General features: G+C 32.4%; 1 protein-coding gene across 1 annotated transcript; it reads right to left on the bottom strand.

Moving 5' to 3' along the window:
* Positions 1-692: 692 nt before the first annotated feature.
* Positions 693-24,323, bottom strand: LOC114328474 (T-complex protein 1 subunit theta). The gene is made up of 8 exons (XM_028277332.2): positions 24,125-24,323; positions 23,763-24,039; positions 22,170-22,480; positions 17,449-17,563; positions 16,452-16,669; positions 16,158-16,376; positions 9,019-9,238; positions 693-1,012 (listed from the first exon to the last, which is right to left on the bottom strand). Exons 1-8 carry the CDS (start codon positions 24,182-24,184, stop codon positions 798-800), a joined length of 1,635 nt encoding a protein of 544 aa, XP_028133133.1. The 5' UTR covers positions 24,185-24,323; the 3' UTR covers positions 693-797.

Genomic DNA, 24,323 nt, shown 5'->3' with positions numbered 1-24,323 from the left:
TGAGGTATTCGCAGAAAACCGTCCAAAAATGTGTCATTTTTTCAATAAAAACGGTTAATTTTCAACCACGAATAACTCAAAAAGTATCGAGTTTTCAAAAAAAAAACTTATAGAACAGTTTTTGCTTAAAATTGGGTTCTCTAGCCACTTCCATAGTTATTTTAACCAAAAAATTTCCCGCCCCGAGAAGGGGTGGTAACCACCCCCAAGATAAATGCACACATCGGCATAGGGTAGACTTTGTTTCTTGAGCTATTCTCTACACACTGTGAAAATATCAAGTAAATCGATGTAGTAGGATGGAATTCGGAGCCAAATAACCTCATTGACTGCCGAGTTTTAGTTCTTGTTGTTGATATAGCATAGTGCTGTAAAAATACTAGGTATGTATACTACATGTATACTACATATCGAGATATTTTTAGAGAACCTTAAGTTTATTACAAAACCTTAAGCTCATTTGTATTTGAATGGTGTGGTTAAGTTGTCTACCCAGGTAGAAATTAATAAATTTTAATCTATTGTACTTTTAATTATTATACCTGCTATTCAGTATTTTCATGTCTCGAAATTTAACGATACTAATCAAATACAAATGACTTTGTAATAGGATTAAGATACGGTTTCCTAAAATATCTTGATAGGTACTATACTGACATGTAAAAAATGAGACATGTAAAGAAAACACGGTATTAGTTAAGAAATATTAATTAAAAAATTAAATTAACAGATTAATACAAGTGAGTTGTAAGGTGAATTTAAGTGTATACGAGAAACCAAGCGCAAAATTAACGATTTCAAGATTCGTCATCACTTCCCTTTGGTTGCCTAACTTTTGGCCCACCTGCCCTTTTCGCCATAATAATTTGGTCGACTCTTAAAATGGTTGCTGCTGCTCCTACAGCATACTTCAGTCCCCAATATTTACATTGATAAAGGTCCAAGATGTTCTTTTCCAAAGCGTCACATACTGCACTTTCAGCTTCTATGTCAACTCCAACATTTTTCTGACCTGAAAAATAAATATAAAATGTTTACAAAATCCGAGGATCTCAACAATATGCATTAACTAAAATGATTGAATTATTTCTCAACAACTTAAAATAATCTGCTATGCAGACGATGCAGTACTATTCTCTCGTGATGATTTTCAGTAAAGATGATTTACAACCATGCTGCACCAATTTAATATAACCGCTAGAAAATTAAACATGTTAATATCCCAAAAAAAAAACAAAATGCGTGGTTTTAACAGTAAATCTGCTAAGACGCAAATTAGGACTGAGTGTGTATTCACAAAGAGGGAATGGCATTAGATAAACTTTCTGCCACAGATATTGATTTTTGCCACAGATAGGACTGAAGAGTCACATAATAAAACAAGTGATGGAGTTTAGAAATCTAGGCAGCACACTATCTGGCTACGGAAAGCTCGAAACAGAAGTGGAAGATTAAGTGAATAGAGTAAATAAAACCGCAGGTTGACTGAATGAAACAATAGGACAAGGGCGGATCCAGGACCGATTTTCAGAAGGGGCCCTGAACTTTTTTTGGGATTAGGTACCGGGGGTCTGGGGGTAATTTTTAAAAATTAGGGTTACAATGGTGAGTTTTAAGGCACTTTTCACACACTTTTAATTGCCATAAAGTTATTATTATTATTAAAGTATTATTAAAGTCAGTACCGATTCCTACAAATTTCTTCAGATCCAAGTGCAGTTCTTTTAACAAGTTTAATACTATTTTTCCCAATGCTTCTCTTGTCAGGCCTTGTTCTTCCCCTCTTTCTTGATTATCACTAATTACTTTTATGTTCTCATAAGCGTCAATGAACTTACAAATCTTCACGAATGTTGTTATTGTGTATGTACTATCTCAAATTTAGAGAAAGCTGTTTCACGTGAGATACGAAGATCGTTTCGCCAAATATGACAGAGTAATAATTTGCACTTTGAACCTGATTCATTATTTGTTCAATTATTTCTTTAGTACAACAAGTTATTAATCGATTTTGACTGTTGCTACTAATGTATATTGCTCGGTAAGATGCTGTGAATAGGTGTTATTTAAGAGTCTTATCTTCTGATGCGATTTTAAACCTTCACAATTCCCCTCACTGCTAGATCCAGCATCTTCGTCCAGAAGCAGAAGGCCACCTACACGATGGCCTCTTAGAGGAATTTTTGTCTACCTAAGAACACTATAGACTCGCCTATTGGTCGTAGTCTTTCTCTATTTTCTTGTATCTGTTTAGACCTCTGAGAGTATATCTGGTTAATGGCCTACTTTTGCGGGTTGCGATAACTTTGTAGAAAATCTAGCTCAACCTGAAGGCACTCGTTGTGGTCTGCTTGATGTTTTTTCATGGGATTGTATCGCTTCGTCGTTGCCCGTTATTTTGGCGAAAGATGTTAAAGGTTTCGTGACAAGGCTTTGGGCTGTCATCCCCTTTATTATCACATTTTTTGAATGTGCAAAAGTACCAATCAACTCCTTTGTTCTAAGTGCTGGTGACCCAAGTAACGCTTCATTTCATTTTTATTCTTTGTGTGTACAGAGTATAGAAATTGATACGAATGATGGCTACCAAGGTCGTTCTAACCATTGGCACTTTGTAAAATTATCAACATTTTGATTTACACAACATCCTATGTCATTCTTGAAGCTTCCGTTACTGCTTTTGTTCAATTCTAGTCCAGAAGATATATTTATCTTCTATTTTGCACATATACAGTATGTCCCTGTAAGTTGTATCCATATGGAAAACTTTTTTATTATTAATTTTACGAGAAAAAGTTATTCTTCATAAAAAGCTCTGCATGGTCCAAAACCTAAGGTTTAACCATCAAATATCAAATTCTTTGAATATTATAGGAGGTACGTCAAAAAGTTTGAATTTCACTCAAGAGTAAAGTAGCTTTATTTTTCACAATATTGAAAATTGCTATTATTAAGATGGTTAAGATGGTTAATTATTATTATGTTAATTATTATGTTAAGATGGTTCGGTCATGTTCAACGTCGAGACGTTAATCACCCAATACGAAGAATAGCTGAAGTGCAGATTCCTGGAAGGAGTAGGAGAGGAAGACCAAAGAAGACCTGGGGGGAGGCGATAAGGCAGGACATGTTGGTAAAGGGGATTAACATTGATATGACCCAAGACAGAATTGTGTGGAGAAATGCAATTAGGGAAGCCGACCCCGCATAGGGATAAGGCAAAGAGAATGATGATGATGATGAAAATTGCTATTATGAAAAATTGTTTGGAATTAAAAACTATATTCTAGTATGCAATTACATCCTTCTAATTAAAATTTTTTTTGAAAAATTATGGATAACTAACATTATTTTCAGTTATTTCAATTCAGATAACTCTTTTATTATTAATTTTACGAAAAAAATTGATTCTTAATAAAAAGTTCTGCATGGTCTAAAACCTAAAATACAACCATCTTATGTCAAATTTGATCAATTTTATATGAGGTATGTCAAAAAATATGAATTTCGCTCAAGAGTAAAATACGATTATTTTTCACAATATCGAAAATTGGTATTATGAAAAGTTTTTAGAATTAAAAAGTATGTTTCAGTATGTAATTACATCCTTCTAATTGAAATATTCTGAACTATAAAGGTACTTTACTTTTGATCTAAATTTATCTTTTTTTACTACTTCGTATAAAATTGATGAAATTTTATACGTTGTATTTTAGGTTTTAGACCATGCAGAACTTTTTATTAAGAATCACTTTTTTTCGTAAAATTAATAATGAAAAAGTTTTCAGAATTGAAATAACTGAAAATAATGTTAGTTATCCATAATTTTTCAAAAAAAAATCAATTAGAAGGATGTAATTGCGTATTAGAATATAGTTTTTAATTCCAAACAACTTTTCATAATAGCATTTCAACCTTCTTTATATATTTTAGAAACTGTTTGCTTAATTCGTAAACATCTACCTGTCTTTCCAGAAAGACCTAGACATGACTATTCCACCAGAAACTCTACTTTTGACATCTATTTATCGATCCCGTCCAGTGACTTAGTAAAGAAATCTATATTATATTCTGCAAAAAAACTATACAACCATCTCCCTCTACAACTTAAATCTGCAACATCTTTCCCCAAGTTCCGTAAAATGACAAAAGCCTATTTATCTGAAAGACCATATTATTCAATAGCAGAGTTTCTTAACCAATAACTAAGAAATTACAGTATTCTTATGTATAAGTAGAATCTTAATCTATATTTGAGTGTCATATGCAGCAGCATAACTTATTAAATCACTTATTAAATTTATTTAGGTAGATTACGCAATTTGCAATTTTTTTTAAATTTTGCAATAGATTGTTACTGATTTTTATTTGACTTTATTATGTTTTATTTATATTTGACGATTTGTATAATTTTAGTAAATTGTATTTGTTATTGTTTTTATTTATGATTCTTGTAAGCTTTGTCTATAAAATTGTTAAATTTTTCATGACAATAAAGCATATTTCTATTCTATTCTATTCTATAGCAATTTTCAATAATGTGAAAAATAAAGCTACTTTACTCTTGAGTGAAATTCATACTTTTTGACATACCTCGTATAACATTCATAAAATTTGATATCTGATGGCTGAATCTTGGGTTTTGGACCATGCAGAACTTTTTATAAAGAATAATTTTTTTCGTAAAACTAATAATAAAAAAGTTTTCCATATGGAGACAACTTACAGGGACATACTGTATATGTGTTTGAAACTGAAAACATTTGAACTGCAAAAATTTAAATTTATGTTGTTTTTATTCTCGGAGGGCCCCCTCCCTGGATCCGCCCTTGCAATAGGAAGAAATAAAAATATCGGAAAAGAAATGAAAGGCAGAATTTACAAATCAGTCATCAAACCAATAATGAAATACGCGGCAGAAACACGACCTGACACAGAAAGGACAAAAAGAATGCTAGAAACAGCAGAGATAAAAACCCTTCGAAAAATCGATGGTAAGACACTATGTGACAGAGTTAGAAGTACTGATATACAACGGAGATACAAGGTGGATAACATTAATAACTGGGTAAGAAACAGAAGAGTAGAATGAAACGACCACATAAGCCGAATGCCAACAAATAGGCTAGTAAAGACGGCGAGAAACGCTTCCCCAATTAGTCTGGGCAGATTATCTGAGAATAGGCCATTTTTGGGAAAAGTTATTTACCAGCAATTTTATTGCTGGAATCGAATCTTATGATTGTATATATTATTAATATAACATAGTGTGTATTCGCACACCGACTCGGCTCTGACTTCGGAAACGAGCGTGCACTATGGACGCGTCCTTACCCATTAACGCCTAGAAAAAAATTTTTGTTATCAACAAAATCTATTAAAAATCTTTAAATGTAATAGAATCGCTTATAGTCTAGGCGCCAGAGGGGTCACCGTGTCCTTTTCAATTCTGATGGACAAACTCAATGGTTTCTTATGGATTTTTGGTTGCTGATTACGAATTTAGAGGGTGGATTTCGATCCGAGTGGTCAAAAAATTGTTATAAACAATTTAATTGTTTATAAATTGTTATAAGGCTCTGGCTCATAAACTAAAAGAGATAAAAAGAATGTTTCAAATAAAATTTGTTCGTTAATAAAAAACGAAGAAAAAAACGTTCACTAAACTTAAATCCAACAATTAGAACTCAAGATATTGTAAAATTAGTGCACAATGCAAATTGCAAAATAAGTATTTTTCGAAGCTTTATTGATCGTAACTCGGCTTCTGCACATGCAAATGAGCCTTAGAATCTCTCATTTAAAAGCTTCATTAATTGCATTCCAAACAAAGTTTGTTAAATTACTTTATCTTCATTTGTTTTAAAGTTATACCCTTTTGAAGTTATAATTTTCTTTAAAAAATTGTACAATAATTTGTTTATAAGGGTTTCAAGTAAATTTGAGCTATAAACATTTATACTTTAATTAACAATAATGATAGAAGAACTCAAAAGGAATAATTTGAGCTTAAGAAAATGCCCGTAAGTTTATTTTTGGTCAAGATATCGATATTTTAATGGCTCGCTATGAGGCGCAATCGGCTCACAGTCAAGTATTTTTCGACGTTTTATCGTAACTCGGCTTCTACGGATGCAAATGAACCAATATGTGATGTCCATTTTTATTTTCATCAGTTATTTTGCAGCATCATCATTGCATATAAAACGAGCATTTATGTTGTGGCGGCATGCACACAATTGACGTGCCTTGGATGATGTTGCAAAAGACGTGAATCCACTTTATATGGATACTATCCACTATCCACTGGATATCTATATGATACAGATTATATCTATATCATACAGATAATTAGACTCTGAAGCACCAGAAAGTTTTAGTTTTACTGCCTACAAGAACAGACTTAGTACCACCATGCAACTGTAAAAATTGCTCTAAGGACTTATGCAGATGTAAAAAGCTGAGATTCCCTGTATATCTCGATTCAGATGCATGAAACAAAAAGTTTGTAAAAATAGTGTTAATAAATAATATCAACTTACTTTTAAGTTCTATTTCTGAAATATTAGTTTTTAATGTTTTTTTTTTCTAATTTAGTACAAAAAATAATAGAAGACAGTAAATAGAATGAAAGGTGATACGAGGTACAGTATGATGATTTAATTATAAGAATTATATGATCAAATTTTATTAGGATCTGCAAAAATGAAAAATGTCGATAACGTATATATACATAGAAATTATAATTTGCATCGAGAAGTTCCTTTACGCGGTGAGCCGATCTGGCGCCTCAGAGCGCACTATTAAAATATCGATATCTTGGCCAAAAATAAACTTACAAACATTTTCGTAAGCTCAAAATGTTTCTTTTGAGTTCCTCTATCATTATTGTTAATTAAAGTATAAATGTGTATAGCATAAATTTGCTTGAAACCCTTATAAACAAATTAATGTACAATGTTTTTAAGAAAATTATTACTTCAAATGGGTATAACTTTAAAACAAATGAAGATCAAGTAATTTAACAAACTCTGTTTGGAAGCCTATTAATGAGGCTTTAAAATGAGACCTTCTAAGGCTCATTTGCATGCATAGAAGCCGAGTTACTATCGATAAAGCTTCGAAAAGTACTTATTTTGCAATTTGCATTGTACACTAATTTTACAATATCTTGAGTTCTAATTGTTTGATTTAAGTTTGGTAAACGTTATTTTCTTCGGTTTTTATCAACGGACGTTTTTATTTGAAACATTCTTTTTTATCTCTTTTAGTTTATGAGCTAGAGCCTTATAAACAATTTATAAACAATTAAATTGTTTATAACAATTTTTTGACCACTCGGATCGAAATCCACCCTCGAAATTCGTAATCAGCAGCCAAAAATCCATAAGAAACCGTTGAGTTTGTCCATCAGAATTGAAAAGGACACGGTGACCTCTATTTGGCGCCTAGACTATTATTTCAGAAACAACCTAAGTCACATTTCGCCGATTTTGAGTTTATTACACCAACATGTATTTCTGTGGGTTACACACAATTTAATGCAGAATACACCTAAGTTCCGTAAGCATAAATACATGTTGGTGTAATAAACTCCAAATCGCCAAAATGTGACTTAGGTTGTTTCTGAAATAAGTGATGCAATAGTATTCTGTACAAAATGTAGGAAGAAAATTGTTTGTAAATGAAATAATAATTGAGAAAAAAACTGTTCCCATATGGGACCAATACAAAACAATAAATACAGATTTGTAGCACATTGTTCTCCTCCGGCCTTGAAATCCAATCCGTGAGCATCTTCTTTCAAGTCCAATTGGCTAATGTTACGAGCAGATTTTCTATACAACTTCCATGCGTTTTGAATGTTCGCGTCCATTAGACGTAAAAATGGGCCAATACCATTTTTTGGAACGGATTCCAATTCGATAGCAAGATAAATTATATCCATCAAATCAGTGCCATCTATATTATTATTGTACTGTGAAACAATATTTTTGACCTCGGAACAACAATGTCCTTTTCTCCTGTCTTGAAAACCTTTTAACAGGTCTAGTTGGTGTAATCCAGAAAGTTCTGTAGAGCTTGAACCAGCACACTTTGAGTAATCAAACTCTGGAAAATCATACACTGTAGGAACCAAATCCCCTTCTTTACAAAAATCTGCATTTTGCTGCGGCAACATAATTAGACCTCCATCAGTTGAAGTTGGCACAGATGGAATTGCTCTGCTATTACGGGGTGGATCTAAGTGGTTTCTTCTACGATCGTGTCTTCATCAGTGCCTCCGATTCTAGTATCATCCGAAAATACAATTTCCGCGCTTTAAGATAGCGATTTAGATTATCAATAAAACCCGCGTCATCTTCATCGGCGTCATCTTCATCGGTCTGTCAAAATGTTACTATCTGGAGAGTCTATGACGGCCGAAACATCGTTATTACTATCGTGCTTTCCTCGAAAGCTATATCGAGATCTTCTTTCAAAGAAATTTCGCTAAAAATAAGAGAAGTAAAAAAATAATAGTGAAAACGAGGTATCCAGCAAACCACCTAGCGGCTCCATTTGGGAACACCATTTTTAGCGTAATTAAGAAAAAACCAAAAGATGAACAATTATGAAAACTTATACAACTTATTTATTGAAGTTTGTAGAAGATCTTTTACAAAAAAAACTAGCATCCTAGTGCAAAAAGTAAGGAATAAAATACTTACACGAAACGAATGTCCATATTTTGGCACAACAAAACCAACCAAAAATTCAAAAATTTATTACACTGGAAAATAGGTATAAAACTAAATCTGAGTTGTTCATTCGAGAAGAGGTAACCTTGAACTACAAATAGGCCGAATTTCTCTCCGAAATTTTACCAAACAATATGGTAAATAGACTCCGATGCGTACGCAATTTGTTGGCTCCATATGGTAGCCGTAGGCGTTAATGGTTAAGAAGTGCACGACGTCATTGGACGTCATTCGCACGGAAAGGGATAATACATAAAGAAAAAAATATTAACTTTACCATTCTGGTGAGCTTCCAATATTTTTTCTAATACTGCTGTGGATTTGTGTCCACTATTATCTGCCAACGTTTTGGGAAAACTTTCAAGGGCAGATGCGAATTTTCTGACAGCATACTGTTCTAAGCCTGGAAGAGTGTCTGCATATTTAGTCAGCTGAACAGCTAACTCTGCTTCAACGGCGCCGGCACCAGGAACAAATCTGCCATCTCGAGAGATTCCCTATAATTATAATGTATGAAATTAATTATGTTCGATTAAATTATTGAAAACTAACTACAGTAAAATATGTGTTAACGGCCACCTGTACTAACGGCCACCTGTACTAACGGCCAGTTTTAAAATTTCCCAAACCGACTATACAGTTGAGTCCGCGAGTCTTTACCCGTGCGTCATTAATACCTGGCGAGATAAAACACATACTTTTTATGTAGCATCATTCTCTTCCACGCATGAATTTAATGACAAACCAACTGCCGCCTGTTATTAAGTAAAAACACATGTTATTTTTATGAACGATCTAGACTCAGTGCATTGAAAAGAGATAGGTACAAAGAAAGACGATTGGGTGTACAGTAAGGGAAAAACCCTTACTGTATAATATAATATGTATCTAAAAAAATGTATACAATTTAAGCATAATTAGGTCGTTACAGAAGGTGTTGTTTCTACAATCACAAAAAAGCGAAGGTTGACTGACGGAGCTTGTTTGGGTAACCTCGCGTACGGCTTGGATACTCAAGTACCGTTTACTTTCAAAGTCCAAATTTTAGGAAGATGTAAAAAGCCCGCAGAGGGGTAAAATAGAAGTATTAATGTTCATATTAAGATTAAGATCGTTACTATGCTGGTTAGCAGCCGTGCGAGATGGGTGTCTGAAAGACTACCCCGCGAAACAACATCTTCGTAACTTTACGTGTATGGATGTTGTAAACTTTAAATAAAGTTATAAGTTAGAGTCAGTGTTTTCCTAAGTTCCGATAGTTGGCTACCCTTCCGTTCCATTGAGGATCCAACACGACAACTCGACATGACAACCCTGCAACGCGACATGGCGACCCTGCCAGAATGAACCTGGGCAGCTGAGACGACAGGACGCTGAAAAGAAATAGTTATGGGAAACAACCAAAACAAGGAGAATGAAGAACAAATATTTATAAACCAGGAGTGAAACAGCGGAGGCACCACAGCTACTAAAGAAAAGGGATACGATATATCTATTCCAGAAGTATTGGGAATAGTAGCGTTTGCCCTAGTCTTCATATTCGCCGTATGATTGATGTATAGACGATGGAGAAGGCAGCTGGAACGACAGATCCGACGAGAGGTGACTAGATCAACGGAACTGCTGAGAGTGGACGCCCAGTTTCCAGGAACAGCCACGAACCAATGAGAGGGATAAAAGACAAAAGTGAGTTACATTGGTTTACCTTTTTATATGTGTATATTTAATTATTATACAGCTTGCTATATAGATTTCATTTTTTTAATTTTATTATTATTAAACGAAAAGTTTTCTAAATAAAATTAGAATCTCTAAAACTAAAAATAAAAATAGAAACATTATACGATCTAATGTTTCATTGATTTTAAATACATACGTTAAATGCATCAAAATATAAGGCAGGTCATGTTAAATTTTTTTTATTAGTAAGCCAAACCATTATTTATTAATACTTCCTATTGCATAGTTGAACTTGAACGGAATACATGAATCATATTGCATAACTTCTACATTTTCGCTTAGGTGTTATATCTATTTATACGTTTTATTTTTATTTACTTTACGGGTATATACGGAAGTATTTATGTATTAGTTGACCGATTGAAAGGAACATCGCAATTTATTTATGTTCGAAGAAAAATTTCAACAAATTTTCGAGGAACTAAGAATATTGGACAGGAATTTGGGAAAAGCCACGGTACAACGACAAAATAGCTTGCATATTACCAACAAGTGGTTGGAAAAATTAATAGACTGCACAGACAAATTGAATGCAACGCTTACAATATACAAGTTAGAAAAACACAGCGAAAAAGAAGAGATAGTAGTCAGGGGGATAATTACAAGGACAAAGGAAAAAATTGAAGCAACAAAAGTGGTATTAGAGAAAAGAAAGGAGAAGCATAAAGGCGATACAATGGCAGAAAAAATTTGATCTCAAAACCGCAGGGAACCTGATCCCACATATTGGAAGCACAGAAGAGTCGATCAAGGCATTCTCGGTTAACACCAAACGGGCGGACGGAAAAATGAAGAGCAAAGGTTTTCCATTGCTTTCATTTTTTCCCCCGATGGGAGGTGTACAGTAAGGGAAAAAACCCTTACTGTATAATATAATATGTATCTAAAAAAAATGTATACAATTTAAGCATAATTAGGTCGTTACAGAAGATGTTGTTTCCACAATCACAAAAAAAGCGAAGGTTGATTGACGGAGCTTGTTTGGGTAACCTCGCGTACCGCTTGGATACTCACGTACCGTTCACTTTCAAAGTCCAAATTATAGGAAGATATAAAAAGCCCGCAGAGGGGTAAAATAGAAGTATTAATGTTCATATTAAGATTAAGATCGTTACTATGCTAGTTAGCAGTCGTGCGAGATGGGTGTCTGAAAGACTACCCCGCGAAACAACATCTTCGTAACTTTACGTGTATGGATGTTGTAAACTTTAAATAAAGTTATAAGTTAGAGTCAGTGTTTTCCTAAGTTCCGATAGTTGGCTACCCTTCCGTTCCATTGAGGATCCAACACAACTTGACATGACAACCCTGCAACGTGACATGGGGATGTTTTCACATATTTTAAGTACAATTTCTGACGTTTTGGTTTGTTTACTTTTGTGGCTGTCAGTTTGTTGAATTTTTTGCTGTTATTTTGTCGAACTTTTGCATTTTGAAGTTTTTTATAGTATACAAACAGTTGTTTTCACAACTAATTTTATACTGGAGTTAGAAATTTCATGATAAGTTTATGTTATTTTACGGATAAATTTTGGAAAACGTACAAATAACCTCATCGTTGACACAGTTAAGGAATGCTTGTGTTTAATGTTCCGCCAAAGTGAATAAAATAACAAAAAGAAAATATGTTATCGAATTTTTTTATAAATTGTTTATTTATTGATTAATCAATGATAATAAAAGAATAATTTATTAAGCTACTTCAAATGTAGCTGTAATTATGCACCAAAATTTTAAAGCAAAACGTAAATTTGACATTCTATTTATTTGATAACGTCAAATTTTATACTATAACCCGTGATCGGAATAATACCCACTTTCTGTCACTTACTGTTGCGTTTAGTAAATTTCCGACTTATTTTGCATGCTTTAAATGATGACGCACGGGTAAAGACTCGGAGACTCAACTGTATGTAGATTCGTTTATTTATGGCCTGGTAATTACGGTCACCTTTATAATTCGAATGCGGCCACGTAATCTCAAATTTTTAAAGGGTATAAACTAACATAGAAATCATTTTTTTGTGAATATTTTTTTAACTGGAAGATTTTTCACTTGTAAGTCTTGTAACTCGGCTGCATTTTGAGTAAAATAGCTGTATAATATCTCAAATTAAAGGAAAAACTACCAACTTTAAAATAAAACCTTAATTACAATCGAAATATCTGTGGTTCAAAGGAAAAGGGGCATAAGTCACCTAGTTAGTCATTTTTAGGATTTGCCAATATTAGCAAAAGAGTAAATAGAAGCTATGCACGAACTAAATATTTCAAAATAACAATATATATAAAGCCTTTCTAACCAGAGTAAGGATGATTTATTAATTAATCTTCTTTTGTGATATTTGTGTAATATTGTACTTTTTGAATTATTATTATTTTTTATTAGTTTTGTGACATATGTCTCTTTTCCAAATTATAAAACAGGTAACACATTATTGTTATCCATACTTAAGCCCCTTTTTATTGTCAGTGGGTAAATAAAAGAGAGGTTTTTTTTTTAATTATTTATTTGGAAATTTTGTTTAGGATATTATTTAAACATATCGTCCGAATCACAAACATAATCTGCATCACTGACATTGTTGCCGTCTGGTTAATTTTCATAAAATGCATGGCATTCTGAATCTATTAAATTCAAAATACTTAGTAAATCTTTCTTTTCTCTCTGCTTATGCTGAAGAGCTCAAGGGTCCGGTGTTACACCTTTCGGGTTGCAATGGACCCTTCGATTTTTCCCTTTGGCAAAATGAAATGCACTTAAATGGTTCTTCTTGTTTTAGGGATGTTTTGTACTTAACAATGCCTTCATCAGTGCCATATGAAATCAATCTAATATCGTGCCACAAAAATTTGCTTCCATTTATATCAAAATGTCTTAGTTGAAGTAGCCCTTTTAAAAGTTTGGAAAAGTTCAAAAAGTCACATGTGGTTGTGGTTTTTCCATGAACACAATTATTGGATTTTGAGAAGTGAATTTGGGATTCATTTTTATACTTAAATATTATACAAAGGTATATAAAATTTTGCTGACTTCTAAGGAACTATCAAAAATAATAGTCTACTATTTAAAAAACGAACAATGTGTCCTTCTTCCAAAATAAATTAATATGTAATAAAATACTTTTGGCACTAAAATACTGACAACCACAAAAGTCGCAAAGTAGACTATGAAAACCCTTTACGTAAGCTATCTGTTACATACAAAGAAATTTATTTTAAACTCATGTCTGTAATCAATCGCCGAAAAGATAAGGAACAAAAATATAATACTCAGGTTAAGCAATACAATACCAGTCCTCTGCTTAATCACAAAATAGATTAGGTATGTTACAGCTATCCATTACAAAGAAATTTAAACTCATTTCTTTAGTCAATCGCCGAACAGATAAATAAATCCACACAAATAATACACTATTATAATGTAGTGTTTGAAAGATAAAATTGATGAAAATGTCAAAATCTCAAAAAAGTGCATTTCGTGATAATTACTTCTAATAGGACGATATCAAGAAGATGGTTACAGGGTTTTAGAAAAAATATTAACAATACAGGAAATAAGAACACATACTTAAGCATCTATAAAAAGTGTAATGTAGATATGTGTAGATGAAGTGTGGCAAAGAAGGAACATTTAAAATAGTTAAAATATGTATGTGCACCCAGTTACCATCTTCAATACTTTTAGATTTATTAACAGTTGGTATTTGTTCTCCTGCAAGAAAGTTACTGCTTGAAGAAGTGCCTGAAAAGAAGTAAACCAAACACTTTAATAGTATAGCTAATAATTAGGTACGCTGGTCCACATTAGAGTCCTTAATTTCCTATACAAAGCATAATACAACTTTTATTATTTCATTTAAGGGGAATAAAGGCGCAAAAAGTCGCCTGTCAAAATTTTCAATGTGTTTTAAATATATTCATTTTTTGCATCCTGAGAAAACTAATAAGTATTTTTGAAATATTTAAACGCAGAACGAAAGACTACGTTATTGCCTAGGGCCAAATATGGCAAAAGTTATGTTGTATTAACCTGCTTATTGTGATGCATTTTCCAACAACAAAACGTAATATCTGTCTGCTTCTATTAGACTGAGACATTTTCAACGATATTATTTATTAAATTTTCACTTAAATAGCTGTATTATTTACACAAAGGTATAAAATAAACACATAAAAACACTTTAAACAACGTTAACCGTAAGAATCGCCTGTGAGTTCTGAGCCGTTCCGTAGCGCATTCCAGAACTAAGTCGACAAGATGCCTTATTCCAAAACTAAAACCCTGCGCTGCGTGCCATTTAATAGGCGTAATTTAAGTCGAGTCCCTGTTCTTTATTGGTGTAGATAAAATATTGACTCATGCCTAATTTTTGAATGGCCCTAATGAATAAATGCATTACATTTTTCAGACATGTGGCCTTTTACCAAATAGAACATTTAAAATAATTTTCGTTAAACCGTTTTGACGATTTCAAGAAAAAATGTGACTCATGCCCCTTTTCCTTGGAACCACAGATATTATTTATAACAAAAGTTATAATAACAATTATTATAAATGAAAATTTTTCCCTAGGAACCGACCCCTAGGAACTTTCCTACTTTATGCCTAAAAATTGTTAAAATTGTATTTAAGTTGTAAATAAAACTAAAATATTGTTTATTGTGATTTTCTGGGTCACTGAATTATATAGGGTGATAAACAAATACCATGTTTTATTAAGATCCTTATTACTTACTTTTCAGGAAGATTTTAATATTTATTAGTGTACAGTAATATACAGAGTGGGTCAAATAAAAGTGTCCACCTCGATATTTGGTAGTATTTATTAAATTTTAAGAAAATGACGAAACAGGTCGATTTTTGATCTAAGGGGGACACATTTTTACGATACATACATCTGTCATCTGTCAGCCCCTCCCTTCCACATCCCCCACCCCTTATTTTTAAATAGGGAATAGGGGTGGTGTGCTAGCTCATTTGAAAGGTTATTCAATTCTCTATTCAGTAATATAAACATTAACATAATTTTTTATACAGGGTGTCTGTCTAAGAAAAAATTTTTTAAATTAAATTAGTTGACACAAAAAGAAGAATGTATGTAATTTATTTAATTCAAAATACATTCTACTGCTGTCACAAAACAGAAAAAAATGTTTTTTGATAAACATTGCTTTTTGCTTAATTTCAATGTTCAAGCTGCCACCCATCTGCCTTTTGGTAGGTTGAATATTGAATTTAAACAACAAACAATATTTATTTATCAAATAAACATTTTTTCTGTTTTTTGTCAGATTTTTGTCTGTTTCAATAGATAATTGAATAGCCTTTCAATTGAGCTAGCACACGGCCCCTATTCCCTATTTAAAAATAAGGGGTGGGGGATGTGGAAGAGAAGGGGTTGACAAATGACAGATGTATGTACCGTAAAAATGTGTCCCCCTTATGTGTCGTCATTTTCTTAAAATCTAATAAATACTGCCAAATATCGAGGTGGACACTTTTATTTGGCCCACACTGTATATGTAAACACACTTGACGTAGAGTATAGTCTGTCCACTTCACTGGCACACAAATCTTGCTTTAGTAAGTAACAAGGATTCACTACAATTGGTAAAATATGTTGCAAAGTCTGTTAGTAAGTGTATTACCTCAAAGTAATATTATAATCTTACCTTAAATGTATTAACTCCATCATCAATTGCTCTTTCAATGTCATCCATGTAATTGTCAGTAGCACCTCTGATGACAATTGTGGAAATTCTTGATTCTTTGCCCTCCAATCTGAAAGAAACTATAGGGGTATCACCCAATTCTTCTACACATACAATATCTGCGTAACCAAGTTCTTGAGATGTGGGAGCTGTTAGGCGTGGAAGACAAGTAGCACCAACCTATAAAATTCATATATTAAATTTTTGTTTACAAAACATTTTTGTTTAACACATCAATATTGAACATGAGCTTACAGTTTTGCATAATCTTCTCAAATCAAATTTGGAGTTCAACCTGACAACCATCATGCCATATTTATGTAAGTAATGTAGAGCCATATCTCCAAATTTGGCTCCTGCAACTACAACTTTAGCTCCAGCATCTGCTATACATTTGATTTGTAATTCAAGAAGATTTTCTTCTCCCCTACTAAAGTTCATAAGTTCATCTGCAGTTTTGATAAGTACAGTTCCTAAAAAATAAAAAAAATAGTAAGACTGAATAAAGATTAAAAATTTCAACGGGATATAAAATTCCATTCCGAACAAGCAAGCAAGACAATGGTATGGTCCATATTTTCATACGTCATGGAGACATGGACGTTGAAAATATCTTCCATTAGTAAGTTGGAGGCCATGTGGGCACAAATACCAAGAGAGAATTGCTCAACTCGATCAAGGTACAAAAAATTGGATACCTGGGCCATATCCTGAGAGAAGAAAAATACGCAATCCTTCAACTAATCATCCAAGGAAAGATTGAGGGCAAGAGGGGAGTAGGTTGCAAACAAATGTGGCTACGAAATATAAAGAACGGGACAGGCATAAATAGCACTGGCGAGCTTTTGCATACCGCAAAAGACAGGTGTCTAACCTTAAGATAATTTGCCTGCGCACTATAGACCATAAGAAGATAAAATTCCACAACTTTTGGGTCAGAGATGAAAATATTGAGAGAAATTAAAATAAATTCTTATCAGAATGACGACATCAACAGACAATCTAATCTAGAGGGTATAAATGAGTGGCTACTAAATATAAAATGCATGGAATAATCTCATAAGTAGAATGGAAGAGACTGGAGTAGTTAAAAAAGCAAGATAAATCACCAACTGGTAGAAGTATTGGAGCGATGATATCAGACAACTACACAAAAGAAGGAGTGATAAACATCTAGCGAGGTATTATTCTGCCAATTAACAAGCAGAATTGTTTATAGGGATGAGAAAGAAGTACATTAACTTAACCTTACCTTTAGTTTCTGTTTGCATAATATCAACAGCACAGCTGAATACAGCAATTTTAGCTTTTTCTGCTTTAGTTATTTCCCCTTCAACTTGTCTTTTGAAAACCATACCTTGTACAACCTAAAAACAGTATGTATACAGTATGTGTCACTTATATATACATATTCATTATGTTGCTTATAATAAAACTGTTAACAATGGTACCTAAATAAAATTCTGTCACAAATGTTTTGTCTCTAGGACCCACATACATCATAAGTCCTCATACATCTGTATTTAAAAGAATTATAGTAAGAGGTTTATGTTTCCAATAACCAGTCTGTCAAAATATTACCAAAACCAAGCTGAGTGAAAAGAATATACCAACAAATTCCTTTTTTTCTCTCTTCAAAAAAAAACTCCCATCCTTAATTGATAAGCCTAAGCTAATTCTGAGATGAGAAAGAATCTTAGAGTACCTGATTTTTTTATGTAATATGCACTTATGCTTCAGCAAATAAAAAATGAAATGGGTCATAAGCGTGATCACTTACATAACGATATGATAAATCACTTTGCTATTGCTATTACTTTTACCACAAAGCGTATTCATAATAGACCAGTAAGTATCTGCGAAAAAACATCCATTTTTGGATGTGAGAGGTGGCATTCGGATTTTTACAGATAAAGTTAGGTGACACCTTCAGTAATAATAATTGACTTATGCTCCTTCTCAAATATGCCCGGAACATTAATAAAAAAATTAAAATATTTAAAAATTTCGAAAAACATCAATTTTTTTCTGCTTTCTTTGCTTATAACTTTAAAACGATTCGTTTTGGAACAAAGTCGTACAGAAATAAAATAAAGATAATTGAATTTTGTATGATATACGACTGGTAAAAAATGTCTTAAGGTATTACCTTTTCTGCAATATAGCAATAAATACAAAATAAGGGGGCAAAATAAGTCTGTTGTTATTCAATATTTTTGAAGATATTCTTCTTTAGCGGCGAATCGATTGAGGGTAAAATTTGATTGATCCCCGCGCATGCGCACACCGACAGTATGGTATTAGTGGTTATACGGGCTATGATTGGGTGTTGAAATTTTGAAATGATCTGTCAATAATTGTTCAATATGGAGGTTATCGGTAAACAAAAATATTGTATAATATTAGTTTTTATTGATGTGTGGACAGAAATAAAATCATATTTATAATTATAGTGACTTTTTAAATAGTTTTGAAAAGCCGCAGGTACGTAATTCTAAATGTTTCAGTTGGAAATACCTAATAGTTTCAATACCTATCTATTTGGAAAATGTAAACAAAATAATGTAGTTACCTATTAGTAGGCAATGCTTTAATTTACATAATCTGATTACGAACAAATCTTCATCTCATATATCGTTTTCTTACTCTATATTTTGTTGTATTTTATTTCGACAAAAATCAAACTAATAATTTTATTAAATTCATATAAATTTATGGTGTAAACGTTTAGTTTGTGTATATTCCCACATGACGTATATGAGAGTTTGGTGCAGTTTGAAATGGCGTCAACTTTCGTACGGCGCGGTAGACGTGAAGTGGGTTCAAGCCCCAAGCAAGTTATTATTTTTTTATTTTTTTTAGAGATTTTATGATTATTATATAATTTTTGAAGATATTCTTCTTTTTTGAAAGTGGTAGATAAGAAAGTTAGTTTGATTTTTAAATAAAATAAGTACAAATAACCTTTTAAGTATATTTACTTCGTTTAAATTACCTATTATATAATAGAAGAATACCTTCTTACGTGCGTACAAAGTACACACACATTCTTTTTTTAACCACTTTGGTGGCACTTAGAACCTTAGTAATTCGCTTACGAAATTCTTTGTAACATACTTAAATCGTGCACCAAATTTCATTAAAATCGACCTAATAAACTTTGCATAATAAATTTGCAATCTAAATGTTTTTAAAAAAGTTCAAATTTTTTAAAATCTTTCTGAACAAAAAGTAGACCATTTAGAAGTTGGCTAATTTTTTTACATATAAAGAGGTGCTCTACCTATCAATACACTTTACAGAATTAAAATCGGATTATTTAAGGGGCCCCAGCAATGTTTTAAATTTATAAACAATTTTTTGGCTTATAAACAAATAGCTTTGTTTAATAAAAAAATTAATTTTTAGCAATGCCAATAATTAAAACCGGTATAGTTTGACTTAAACTTTCAAATGCTGTCAGCAGAATTGCTATTTTATTTTTTAATCAAACGTTATTCGCGTTCAAAAATTGCAATTTCTCGATTTTTTGAAAGTTAAACCACGTTTATCTCGAAAATTATGCATCCTACGAAAAAACTTGTAAGAACATTTTTTGCTTAGAATTACCCAAGAAATACAAAAAATGTTTTATTTTGCGAAAAATCGATTTTATGTAATTCCTCAAGTTCTTTGTTTGTAACAATCTTATCGACATCCGGATTAACTGTTACCCAAAAAATTCGTGTTCTACGGGTCAAAATACATAAAAAACTTGGGTAAGTCCATCTAAATAAAGGAGCCCGTAGCACCCCTCCTGGCCACAGCACTAATTTGTTTATAAGCCAAAAAATTGTTTATAACTTTAAAACATTGCTGAGGCTGCTTAAATAATCCGATTTCAATTCTGTAAAGTGCATTAGATAGGTGGAATACTTCTTTATATGTAAAAAAATTGACAAATCTTTGTATGTTCTAGTTTTTGTTGTGCAAGATTTTAAAAAATTTTAATTTTTTAAAAAAAGTTTAGATTGCAATATTATTATGCAAAATCTAGTAAGTCAATTTTAATGAAATTTGGTGTACGGTTTTAGCACATTACAAAAATTTTCTAAGCGAATTAGGAAGGTTCCAAGTGTAACCTAAGTGATGGAAAATCATTGAATAAGGACAGGCTTGTTTTGCCCCCTTATTTTATATTTATTGCTATTTTGAAGCAAGGGTGATAAATTAAGACATTTTTAACCAATCGATAGAATCTGATAGAAAATTTAATTACCTTTGTTTTATTCCTATAGGACTTTGTTCTAAAATGAATAGTTTTTAAGTTTTAAGCAAAAAAAGTAGAAAAAAAACGAAATTTTTTGAAATTTTTAAATATTTTATTTTTATTATTAATGTTCCGGGCATATTTGAGAAGGAGCATAAATCAATTATTATTAACGAAGTTATCACCTAACTTTATCCGCAAAAATCTGAATGCCACCTCTCACATCCACCTAAAAACAGATTCTTACTGGTCTATAAGGACATTGTGTGTTGTATACAGGTACATTTGTGTTTAACAATATATTGCTTTTGTTAAATATTGTTTAACTCGTTCAGCGCCCATGCCGACAGTGTGCCTGCACGGATTTCATCGAGGGTACTGACAATACACGAGTATCTGTGGTGGTATTGTGTTACTAAATGAACAGTTACGAGCTTGGGCACCTCAGTTGAAGTCGGTTTAAAGTATGGGCATCGAACGAGTTAATTAAAAAAAAAATTGGAAGAAGTTGGTACTAGCAGGGAAAATAAAAGTGACCAACAAGGAAACATATTTTCTTACATGCAGCCAATGACTGAGTTCACAATTTCTGAGAATTCATGCTTATACATGATACTGGCTAGTTTTGAACAGTTAGGATGACTTGGGATGACTAATTTCATGTTTTTTTCTAGATTATAGCATGTTGTAATAAATATACAGTAAGCGACACCCTACTAGATACATAGGAACATTGAGCTATTACAGTCCTGGGCCCTTCACTTGTTGCAATGTTTATTTTTATGTCTAGTGACGTTTAGACGTCAGGAAATGTATAGAAACTGAATATTTATTTATTTATTTATTTAACGGAAAACATAGAAAGTTGACAAACAATAGATCAGCTCTATTAAATACAACTGATCTAATTTTGACATTTATAGTTGTCATTTTTTTAAGTTGTAAAAGTTTTAAAGTATTGTAATATTCTTAATGTTTGAATAAAATTATTTTAAAGCAGAGTAATAATACTATTAATTATTGTATTTTTTGTATGGAAAAACAATTATTATTTTGAATAGTTTCTTGACAGTATCATGACAGGGATGAAAGTCACATCTGAGAACGGACCAGATTAGCCCATAAGCATAGCAATTAGGTACCTACCCATGTATCAGGTAGGGTGGCACTTACTGATTCCAAAATTCTGATTTTATTTCAGTGGTCGTTTGCCAAAAGCAGATATGTCCATTTTTGGTACTTTTCAGGAGAGCAAATTCAAATTTCCACGACGGCCATAAAATTACAGTTTTTTCTTATATCGTCGCCTAAAAGCAACAGTAGGATATGTACATATCCTACTGTTGCACTAGTGCACCGATCAACCAGTTTAGTCATATGGTACCGATGCGATGTGTATGGTATATATATATATACGCATATACGGTGCACTCGTGCAACAGTAGGATATGTACATATCCTACTATGGCTTTGAGGCGACGATATGTCAACTCACATAAATAGCTTTTATAAACATTAAAGTCAAAACCAAATATGATATTTCTAAAACTGTGATTTTATGGACATCATGGACATTTGAATTTGCTCTTCTGAAAAATATCGATAGTGGACATATCAGCTTTTGGCAAACGACCACTCATTTTTATAACAACTATACCTTACTTTTAATAGTTTCATTTATCTATTTTAATGTTAATATCTATAATTATAAAACAGATTCTTACCTGAGAGTTATGTAAACCAGACCCCAAAACTTTACATATTCTAACATTATCAACATTAAATGTTGTTTCTTCTGGCAAAATTGACACACAAGCTTCTGCAATAAGTTTTGATAGAAACTCTTCATTGCCATACTGCTTAGATTGAATTGAGGTTTGTATGCCCTTTTTGACTTCTTCGATGTTTCTGAAATCCTTGATTGTGTAGCAAATAAGATTAGGAAGGATTTCTAGACATTTGTCTAGTGCTTTCTCATAACCTTCTGCTATTTCTGTGGGAGTTACTCCAAGACGAATTAGTTCTTCAGCATGCTCTACATAAAGCATATAAAAGTTATCAAAACAGTTTATAAAAAAATAAATATAAAATGAGAAAAATATATGTGATGGTGACGATTATTGTTTTGCAAAAGAAATATCTACAACTATTATAACTTTGTTTTTAATTGCTGTCTCCCAATCAGATGTTGATATTGTCATTACTATCTTTAGTCTATCTACCACTGCTCTGAAGAGTCCTGTTGAACTGCACTTAAACCAGTCACTTAAATTTTTTAACCATGATTCTCTCCTTCCTATACTCCCTCCTCCTCTTATCTTTCCCTGTATTATCAATCTTAGCATTTCATATCGCTGTACCCTCATTTCGTGTCCCAAACATTGTAATTTTTTTATTTTTGTTGTTTATTATTTTATATTCTTTGCCCATTTTTCACAATACATGTGTTCAGCTTTTAAATCCATATTGTAGTATAGAAAACATGTAACATCTTTGAGTTGCTTAATCTCAGTTCTAATCTAAGATCTTTATTGCAGAGAATTGTTTTCATTTTTGCAAACGCATTTCTTGCTATTTCTATCCTGACCCTTATGTCTGTTGTTTTCTTTATTATTTTCTTTAATCCAGGTTCCCAGATAATTGTATTTATCAACCCTTTCTATCAGTATATGGTCGAAGTCAAACAATAAGGCTCGCACGCAATTTTCCCCTTGTTGCCATATTTTATATATTAATATTTTAAATTTGAAAAAATCACATTTTCTTGACATGCCATCCCTATTACAGCGAGCATTTCATTGGTTAGAAGTAGTGAAGTAACAAATATTCGTATTCGTATTCGCGCATATTTGCACATTTTGGCATATTTGCATTTGCATTCATGAAATTTGTGCGAATGTTTTGCGAATATGAATATTAGAAAAAAAAATAATAATTTGAAGATAATATTAGGTTAATAAAATCAAAATTAAATGCATTACGACAGAGTTGACACAGCCAACGAGCCAACTGTCATAATTGTAATGACATGAGACATGAATATATTATATTCATGTCTCATCTTTTCTCAACACCTTGGCTGTGTTAAGAAACAAATAGATGGTATTACAATTATGATAGTTGGCTCGTTGGCTGTGTCAACTCTGTCGTAATGCACTGTGGCAATGGTTCACTACGGCACGTATATGCCTTATGCGTAGCTCTAAACACAGCTAAGGTGTTAACAACGAATATAGATGTTAGACAAAGAGTATGCAGATGATAGACGGAGATTACATATTCGTTTGTGTTAATAAAGGATACCATTGATGACTCACCCAAAAGTGCTCCAGCAAGTATAATCACAAAGTTTGTTCCATCACCCACCTCAGAATCTTGCATTTGACTTCCTAGTATCATGAGTTTGGCTGCTGGGTGTTCTATATCTAGTTCTCGCATAATTGTAGCTGCATCACTTGTGACAAATTGTTTCTCAATGTGATTAATGACCATTTTATTCATACCATTTGGACCATAGGCAGTTTTTACGGATTGTGCAAATTCCTTGCATGCTATTATGTTTCTTATAACAGCCTCTTCCAAACCAGAATAGTGCTAAAAAATGAATTAATACCGGCTATTACAATACACCCTAAACCACATGTGCATACTTTATACAAATATTAAATAAAAAGCTTACCCTGGCTCCTTCTTTTAACATCTGGGCAAAGCCCGGTGCTTTAGGGACGTGTAAAGCCATTGTCTGTATTTGTTTCTTGTATGTTTCTGAAGAAATTTATTTAATTCGAATTGAAATCCCAAAAAAGGTTATAGGATTTTATTTAGAGTGACTGAAAACGAGGAAATTGACAGCAAGCACGAGAAATTGTAGACAGTTT

The sequence above is a fragment of the Diabrotica virgifera genome, chromosome 7 (genome assembly GCF_917563875.1).
Source record: "Diabrotica virgifera virgifera chromosome 7, PGI_DIABVI_V3a".
NCBI lineage: Eukaryota > Metazoa > Arthropoda > Insecta > Coleoptera > Chrysomelidae > Diabrotica > Diabrotica virgifera.
The sequence above is the reverse complement of the archived record's forward strand: the minus strand, read 5'-3'. Positions and strand labels throughout refer to the sequence as shown.